Source organism: Limulus polyphemus, unplaced genomic scaffold (assembly GCF_000517525.1).
Source record: "Limulus polyphemus unplaced genomic scaffold, Limulus_polyphemus-2.1.2 Scaffold2230, whole genome shotgun sequence".
Classification (NCBI taxonomy): Eukaryota; Metazoa; Arthropoda; class Merostomata; order Xiphosura; family Limulidae; genus Limulus; species Limulus polyphemus.
This window is the reverse complement of record NW_013667840.1, coordinates 83,456-93,938: the sequence shown is the minus strand read 5'-3', so window position 1 is coordinate 93,938 and position 10,483 is coordinate 83,456. Positions and strand designations below refer to the sequence as shown.

The 10,483-nt window shown below is 30.3% G+C and overlaps 1 protein-coding gene across 1 annotated transcript in view; it reads right to left on the bottom strand.

Moving 5' to 3' along the window:
• Positions 1-19: 19 nt before the first annotated feature.
• LOC106466341 (prolow-density lipoprotein receptor-related protein 1-like) overlaps positions 20-10,483 on the bottom strand; it is a 52,263-nt gene continuing 41,799 nt past the window's right edge. Inside the window, exons 6-8 of the mRNA XM_022394328.1 lie at positions 6,505-6,522; positions 1,709-1,831; positions 20-33 (exon numbers count right to left, since the gene is read on the bottom strand). Of these exons, the coding sequence (XP_022250036.1) occupies positions 20-33; positions 1,709-1,831; positions 6,505-6,522 (155 nt within the window). The remainder of the gene's footprint in view (positions 34-1,708; positions 1,832-6,504; positions 6,523-10,483) is intronic.

The window sequence follows — 10,483 nt, the reverse complement described above, 5'->3', positions numbered from 1 at the left end:
GTGATAATAAAAAAAAAGATTAAGAGCTAGACACTGCAAAAACAAGTAATATAAGAGAAAGATTTATAATGGTAAAAATAACAGTCAGACGGATAAATTAAAAATAATTACATTAGCTGAATGTTAGGAACTTGCGACAGTATGCCAAGCTTTTAGTAACTTTATAACCTTCAAGCAGTTCAAATCACCAGTTAGTTTGGAATTTAACTAGAATTTCTTAGAGGAAGAAAAAAATTTAAACCTAGCAAAATGTTATATATCAAAAAATGTCTTCATATAAACAAAAGTTGATACTACAATCAACATAAAGTTTTTGGAACTGTTTCACACCAAACAGTGAAATACACACATGCACGCAGCAAATAAGAACCATTTCAGTATATCAATTTTACAAATTATGAATCTATATAAATAATACACTTGCATTTTTCTGTCCAGAACTTTTGTCACAAATTTCTCAATCAAACATGCTACAAGTCACATATTGTTAGAAAGACCTTCATCCAAGGAATCCAGATTACATATTGGCTTTCAATTCAGAATTACTTTACCTGTTTTATGCTTAGCCAAACTTTTCAATGTAACAAGCATGATACATGTCATTGTCATCACATGATGACTGGCTTAGATTTCAATTTTAGTTTTTTATTTGCAAAGTATTTCATACAAACAACACTTAATCCATGTGTAATTTCCTAAAAAAAATGAATGCTACATTAAATACAATTTCTGTGGGCTTTTCCGACTTCTTTAGGTCTAAAATACACATGCACAGTTCATTCAAAACCATTTGCTTATCACTTTGTGAACATGCATTCAGAAGTTTCTGCACAATCAGCAAGTTTGCCTTCATTACAACTTTACATTTACTTTATAATAAATTAGCTTCGCTTTGTTTCATAGACTGCTATAAACACCTTTTAGATAATTTTTTCTTTATTACTGGTTTTATTCTCTGTTTTAACTCAGAAAATCATGTCCTACACTGAATGCTCATAACTGTTTCATACTCTGTACACTATTATAAATACCATTACTATATTGTTTATTTTATGTGTAGTTTTATTAAATAAAGTTACATCTACATGAATCTGTTTGTCCAACTGTGTAAAAGTTTTTCAAACAGAACAGGATTTATTGATCAAATCCTGCAAGAAAATGTACCTTAAATGGTATGTATGAAAATGATAGAATAAAGAAAATTCAAGCACAGGGCATGAAAACTACCACAAATGTTTTGCAGCTTGCAGCTAATATAAGAATACAACATTAAAAATGTAAGTATGATTTCAGTGCAACAATTTTCCAAAAGGAGGATATAAAAACAGTAATCATGTTAATACATTTCAGTTCAGCAGTTTTACAAAAGGGGGAATGTAATGACAGTTAAAACTAGTAAATTTTCAGAAAAGCTTGTATATATTTGAGCTTCAATTTGAAGGTATAATTTATTTTAAGAGCAATGTGAAACTTCAATACAAATGTTCAGTTTACAACAGTATGTAAAACCCAGTTTTCAAGAATAGCATTTCAAGTCACATATAGAGCACATGAAAGTTTACAACATTACATTCTGAACAACATATTAACCAAATTATGTCATTATCAAATATCTGAGCTCATCACTGCATGAAGTCATTATAGTCCATAGCTCTACTGCTGTATTTACCTGAAAATACAAAGTCCTAACTCTACTGTTTGAACTTACCATTAATTCCATAGCAGTGTCTTCCTTCCTGACGATAGACACCAACACAACTACACTCATGAGACCCTGGAGTGTTATGACAAATCTGGTCACAAGTCCCTTCAATGTGGCATTCATTAGTATCTGAGAAAATTGCATATAACCTTAATTAGAAACCATTATTTATTCAAGTTCAGTGCAAAGTCTGTCAATGACTCTCTGGACATTACTTAACACTCTAATACCACAGTTATTATAACTGAGCCCTAGCAATACTTAACACTTAATGATATTATAAAAGCAACAAAACAACTACATAAGAAGAAGTTAATATTCTGCTGAACTCAATCTGTTATTACTATTTATTACTAATTTTATGAGTTAAGAACATTATTTTGCATTGTTTGTTTAGTAAAATAATTTAGGACTAAATCTCTTTAAACTGGCCAATCACTGTGAAATATTATTGGGATTAAGGTTTGATATATTATTAACATCAAGGATCCCCAACTAATGATGCAGTGCATCTTAATCATTATAAGTTTCAGTTTTCTTATGTACTGAAGCATGAAATTAACTACTTAATTTATTTGTTACTTTTTAGTTCTTATCTATATAAATAACTTACTTTTAATCAGAAGTTATGAACATTAAGTATGGCAGCACTATTAATCTTTAATATTTCAAGTTCATAATATTCATTCTAGATAAAAACAAGAGGGAATCCGCAATAGCTACAGCACTTGAAATTCTTTTAGGCAGAATTAGAGTAAATTAATCTACGAGACCTTGGACATGGTCAAATATATCAATCAAAAGGGTTTAACTACCTGAGTCCAAAACTGTAATTAGATCTCAAAATGGTCAAGAGATGAAAAAGCTATGAGCTAAAAGTTTGTACTTGAAAAAAACAAACAAAAAATTCAGAACCATTCTATGAGCCACAGCTAAAAACTGCAACATGAAGAGAATGAAATCAAAAATAAACATTAAAATCACTATTACAGTTTCAAACTAGGTAGCCAATCCTTCTATCAAATACATAGTGCATGTACTTTGTGATGTATTAAACTGCATGTGTAATTAAGTAATGTGTATCCTGCAACTACATTTTAAGCACATGAAGTTGTGTAATACACATTCTACTCCTATACTTTAACTACAGTATAAGCAGTTTAATAATGTGTAATACATCACTATTTTCCCTTCAGGAAGTTATATACTACACATTCTACTTCTCTGCTTTAACTACAGTATAAGCAGTTTAATAATGTGTAATACATCACTATTTTCACTTCAGGAAGTTATATACTACACATTCTACTTCTCTGCTTTAATTACAGTATAAGCAGTTTCATAATGCGTAATGCACTACTGTTTTTGCTACGGGAAGTTATTTTTACAAATTCTACTTCTATGCTTTAACTACAGTACAAGCAATTAAACACTGTGTAATAAATACACTACTATTTCTAGTATGTGAAGTTATATATCATATATCCCACCTCTTTGCTTTAACTACAGTATAAGCAGTTTAATAATGTGTAAATTTGATGATGATTAACCCATTTTTTAGAAAATAAAGTTTGGAGATGGCTTGAATGGGTAGTGACAGAAACTATTACAAATGTACAACATTTCAACAAGCTTCTGTCATCATCAAGAACAGTTTAAACACTGTACATTTACAATAAAGTTTCTGTCACTGCTCATTCAAGCCATCTCCAAACTTTACTGTGCAAGTACACCAATATTTTTTCTACATGAAGTCATATATTACACGTTCTACTTCAATGATTTAACTACAGTATAATTAAATACTGTGTACTCCACTATATTTTCACTCCGAACAATTATATATTACACATTCTACTTCTATGCTTTAACTACAGTATAATTAAATACTGTGTACTCCACTATATTTTCACTCCATGCAATTATATATTACACATTCTACTTCTATGGTTTAACTACAGTATAATTAAATACTGTGTAATCCACTATATTTTCACTCCATGCAGTTATATATTACACATTCTACTTCTATGCTTTAACTACAGTATAATTAAATACTGTGTAATCCACTATATTTTCACTCCATGCAGTTATATATTACACATTCTACTTCTATGACTTAACTACAGTATTATTAAATACTGTGTAATCCACTATATTTTCACTCCATGCAGTTATATATTACACATTCTACTTCTATGACTTAACTACAGTATTATTAAATACTGTGTAATTCACTATATTTTCACTCCATGCAGTCACAATTTATGCATTCTACTTTTCTTTCAACTATTATCAATAAGTTGATAAATCTAGTGTTGATTATTTATTCGCAGACTATAATGGTTAAGAGTAGCATATACATATAATTTAAGGACAACAAGACAACTGCTGGTCCATCTAGGGTATAACATGCACTATACTAAACTCTAAAATGAAAAACTCAAAGACAGCCCTTATCATTTTAAAACAATATTGGATATTGTTTACTAAATTCCAAGTTACTGAATACTTTTCCCAATGATCACTGACAACTATGTATACAACAATCCTTCCTAACAACAGTTTATAATTATAATAACAAGTTTATAATTGGCAAGAGTGTTTGTTACAGATAATCTGTATGTGAACTATAAATATATGTTTAGTTGTAAAAATTTGCTTCTTAACAGTATTATGGCTTAAAACCCTAAGCATTAGAATTCTTTTGACTCAATAAAAAAAACAAAAAAACATGAGTACTTAAGTGAATGAAGATACGGGTGTTGATTTGGTGTATCTGGATTTTCAGAAAGCATTTAACTTGGTGGTACAAAAAACACTTATTAAAAAGTTATCTCTGTAGGTGTGTAGGATAGATTGGCTCATTGGATAGAAAACTGGATGGATGGAAGAAAGCAATTGGGGTACCTTGGGGCTCAGTGTTAGGATCTTTGCATTTTTGAAGAAATGGTCAACAGGTTATATAAATTTGTTGATGACATTAAAGTTGGGTGCTAGCTGTGAGGAGGATGCTACTGCCTTACAAAAGGATTTGGATTATTTGGTGAGTTGGGCAAATAAATGGTAGATGGCTTTTAATTATATTAAAGCAAGGTAATGATGTGGGATACCATAATTTGAATTATGAGTATAATTTTGATGGTAATAGCCTTAACAGCATTACAGAAGAAAATGATCTTGGTGTTCTGGTTGATCAGTCTCTTATGCCATCCAAGCAATAAGCTGTTGCTAGTGGCAGGGCATACAGAATTTTAGGTAGTATCTACAGAAATATTGAATACAAGTCTAAAAGAGGTTATAATGTCATTGGTTAGACCACATTTGAAGTACTGTGTTCAGTCTTTGGCTACTTACCTCAAAAAGGACATTGAATTGTTGAAAATGGTTCAGAGAATAATACCTGGGATGGAAAGGTTATCATATGAGGATAGGTTAAGATGTCTTGAAAAAAGAAGAGTTTGCGGTGATCTGATTGAGGTGTTTAAGATTGTTAAGGGAATTAATAGTGTTGATGAATCATCTTTTTTCCTATTTAATGGTGAGAAGGGTAATACTACAGGACACAAATATAAATTTTGGCATACATATCATCAAATTATACATCAGTGTATTTAACCAGTAGTAAAAAGTGCTAAGTCTAGGATAATTTGACCAACATAAATTACCATTTTTTAAATAATACTCTTTACCGGAAAGTTGATTACAAGAATCTATTGTCAACAACTCACAGAAATTTTGCAGTTCCTGTAAAATCATTTTATTACTTCAGCACAGAATATAACAAAATTCTGTGACTTATGGGCTTTATTTCTGTTTTCATTTTAACATGGCAGTCATGGATAATATTTGTTAATTATCCATTAATTTTTTGACTTTCAAGTCAAAGCACAATTTGTATCAGCTGTTAAGATAACTGTGACCTTTTCTTTTTTTATATAACTGGTTCCTCACAGAATATACATTACGTTAATACTAAATGCAAAAAGAATATCCAGAAGTTTTACAGTCCTTAATATTTTTGTTTTGAATAAAACAATACTTTTCAATTCTCATATACTCAAATAAATTATAAAAAAAAAGATAAAATAGGTGAAACTTTTAGGATGTTTTTTTTTCTTTCTTTTTAAATTAACTACTTATTTTTAAGATACCCCACATAATCCTTCCTATATAACAGATCTGGATTAAATTTTCAACTCATTAAAAATTCAAGGAAAACTTCTTAACCAGAATTTTCCAACAAACCATAATTTTTAATTTGACAATTGAAAACAGCAGTTTTAGTTGAAAGTGTTCTCCCAGCAAAATACACATTTCTTGTTGCATATTAACCTATGATGAATGAAAAAGAAAATGTTTGCAATGATTAAACACAACTGATATTTTTTCAACTGGAGCCATGAATTAAATATCAGACATGATATACATTTGATGTTTAAGTTATTTAAACATCCGTTAAAGGTATTCTGATAATTATTTCTAGAAAATGGATGGATGATCCTGAAAAATTGCCGATATATGTACGTAGAACTTAATATTTTTGGCAAATGCATTAAACAGACTTATTAACTTTCCCTTTTATGGTTATCAAACACCTTTTTTTTTGGCATGCAATCAAATAAAAAGCAGAATTAGAAACCAAACTAAGTTAAAGTACAACCAACAAAAATGCATCGTAATACAACCAAATGAGTAGGAGGACTACAATACAAACATAACAGGAATGGGAAAAGCAATTGATCACCACTAGATGGCATCCTACTTCAAGCATGCATTATACAGACAGAAGTAAAGAATACCTGAAGAGAGCTCAGAATCTGCAGGCACCAGCACCGTAGAATTAGAGAGATAGAGAGGAGAAAAAGAAGTCAAAAAATGCATTATATTTAGAATATATAACAATATATGTGCATACATTTTACACTTCCTTGTACCACAAAAAGTGCTTGCATAAATCAGTCAACAGATATTTCACAACCACAGATTCTTTTTCTCAAATAAAAATACAACATATTAGGTTCTGAACATAAATCATACATACGCAAATTTCTTTTAAACTTACAAAATTTTGAATAAAAATTGTGTCACCACCAACACTACAGGGAAAATTACTGTGTGTTTTATATGAAATACAAACTACTTGTAAATGTATTTAATAACTACACACCTAAACAATGTTGATTTTCCGTTTTATTCTGTAAAGAACGGAAGTTCCAACTAACGTGAATGAAATAACTAAATGTGCACGAGTCAGTCCAATGGACCAACCCCAGACTGGAAAAGTAATATTGACTATAATTCCAAACTTACAAAGTATAACTTCATGAAATGTAGCATGTTTTTAGTTAACTGTACAAGTCTGTTGTACACAAAAAATCAAACACGTTGCTAAAATGTTTGTGTTAAAAAAATAAGTCTGTAAAATGCCAAAGTTAGTCTCAATCTAACTCTGAACAGTCAGAATGCAAGGTGACATTCATGTGAAGAATAAAAACACTTCTTCTCACCTTACAGTTTTAATATTTCATTTGCATAACCTCTAAAGCCTGCTATATGAAGAAAAAGTTTTTTTTCAGTAAAACTTTATATTTTATCTGTTATTTTCTTTAGCCTAACACTATACACACTTGGTCCACTTGTAACCACCAAAAAAAAATAAATAAATAAATAAATCTAAATTACTTTTTTTTATCTTCCTAGGATGCCTGTATATTGCAAAAGAAAATTAGAATTATTTATCCTAAACAACCTCAGACCCTTAACCCTTTAAATTTGTTTTTATCTAATTTGACTGTTTTATTGCAATTTGAACCATGTCTAACTACTAAACCTGGGTAACAAGCTAAAAATCAACCAGTAAATGCATAGCTCAAGTTACAGTTTTGAATTACATAATACACAAGTTTCTTGTGTGCACACACCATACAGAAATTAATTTAATATTTTTTTCTTTAACTTTTTTCTTTACGTTTTCTTATCTAACCTAAAAACAAGAAATTTAGTACTTACATGTAGGTCTTGTACTTTTTTGCAATCAAAGGCTTGAAGAGTCAATAAAAGTTACCCATAATTTTTGCTAGATTTGTTGTTAGTACTTCACTAAATTTTCATCCAATTGAAATATTCAATTTAGAACACAAAATAATAACACATCCAAATCATACAATGTCCTTTAACTATTATAATTTAACTGGCTTTCTAATTAAGCTAAGAGTGCATTAAAATAATTCCCTCAGTTGGTTAAGCTGAGCTCAATGATAGCAACTTTGAAGCTGTATCCTAAATAACTCAAAAGTTGTCATTAGAACAATCTAGCATTATATGTAAGTCAGTAAATTAAATTCCTCTCTTTCTAATGGTTATGAATAAAATAATAGCAAATGTCAGAGGGATTATCCTTTTTTTTATTATTTGAAAGACTGTGTGTTATAGGAAGGCATGGCCTGTGGGGTTGACTTTCTGTAAATCAAGATGGCTGGAGAATATAAAATTAGCTTATGTCTATCTATACTATACTATACCTTTGCAATTAAAACTCAGAAGATGATATAGGGTAGAAAGAATGTTTAAGTGGGCTATTCAGAGTGAACAAGTGTCACATGACAGATGTGAAGACTGGGAATTTATCTAAATATTTCCTTTTCAAATTTACAAATTAAAACTTAAATAATATTAAAATTTGCTTCAAAAACTAAGTTTTGATGCCAAGTTTATTGACATACATATCAAATAAAATAGCTTAATTAAATTTTGAATGTAACCCTGTAGAAAGGTTGAGACATTTGCCCTTTTATCTATCCATATCCAAAGGATTAAACTTGAGGTTCATACTTGCAGACTATAGCGTGTTAATATTAAGCTTTTCATTCTTTATCAAGACTAATGTGATGATTAGCACTCTGAATTAAAAAGTATATAAGCCACCTGTCATGCTAGTCTAAACTGACCACACAACAGCTGTGTAAAATTTTTTTGTAATTTCTAAACCTTTTCTCATTAAACAAAAAAAAGACTAATAATCAGATTTGTTTCATATTCAATATTAGATTTTATACATAGTAAGTGGTATTTAAAATCTGTTTCTTTAGATAAGAAGTTATTTTTGAAGAAATCAACTTGTCAAGACATGTATCTTGTTAGCAGAACCTAAAAACAAATCAAGATTTAAATATATATATATCTAAGTTCAATAATGATTCATTATGTATACAAGACATTTGTATTCTAAATTTGAGAGATCACATACCCTCGCCACCCCACAAATTTTTAGATTTTTGGTTTCAATATGTGCCTGAAATTTATTCCTCATACAATCACTTTTTACACAGTTATTATCAACAAACTGAGAAAATGCCCTACATCTCCATTATAAAAATGTTTGAAAATGATCAAGAATCTGGATATGGATCAGATTTGAGAAGGATCATCCTATAGGGAGAACCCTATCTCCTGTAATAATTTAACATAAATTGATTTATTATTTTTCGAGATACGCATATGGACATACATATGGACCCAAATGCAATACCCTCACCCACCCCCTCCTCTAGGAGTAAGAGTAATGAATTTCAAATGGAAACTTACCTCTGAAATACTGAAAGCTATTCCTTGAAGAGTTTGAACTCATGCTGTCAATAAAATGTATGACTCAAAATTTCTACTCTCTCATGTTCCACATGACTTATTGTGCAGATGTCATGATTCTTACATAACTTCTATTTCCCCATCATAATTTAGATTTTCTTGAAAGTTGCAGTCATGATGAAAATTCATTTGAGGGGGGGGCAGGTATTTAAGAAATACGAACCCCCTTTGAAATTCATTTTAATTCTAAAAATGTAAAATTCAAATCAGGTACTCTGAAATACTGAAAGCCAGAATATCCACCCTGTAAAGCCCCCAAACATTCGCAAGAATTGGCTCAACAATGTGAGAACAATGCAAATGGAATATCAAAACATAAATAAATAAGAACAAAACCACAGGTGATCTCCTTCCTGGATGGAGTTGAGAATCTAATTATAATGGTAATCATGTTACCAATACCCTGCAAGGACATGAACAAGTAGGTGGGAAAAGTACCTAAAGAGGCATCTTCTGCCACCAGATGACACCCTCTTTCCACTTCCAAAGGGCAAATTCTTTCATGGAACTCCAGAGTAAAGGATGACATTTTGTGTAAGACCAATCCATACACAATTTCATATAAAGAGAGACCATGCATTTTTTTTACATAGAAAAATAAACTAATTTCTCCACCACAGATAACCCTAGATTTGTGAACAGAGGTGTTGCTTAGGGCAAATGCACAGATTAAAGAACATTTAAGAGTCCTGACTAGACAAATCAATATAAATACATACTGAATTTACAAAACGAGACTGTACTTAACTTATACTTTTTTTCTTGTTTTGTATTATTCTTATTGAAGTCAAAATTATTTACAATCTCAGACACCTTAGATATGGTTATCAGTGGATGTTGAGCAGAATATACAAAACTTCAGAGATCTGAATTCCATCAAACCTGGAGAATAACCCAAAACTGATGTTATAAAAGTAAAACTGAAAAACTTGCAAATTTGTCTCTATGGCCTGAGAGATGTTACCAAAGGGTCCCAAGACGTAGCCACCAAATGATAGATGAGATGAGATGTAACCTGAAAATGAAGCTTAACCCTATCGGCCCGGGTACACTTTACTGCATATGACACAAAGTTTTAGTGTCTTACATTCAAAATTTTATTAAACTACTTTCTGTTTATGTTATACCAATTAG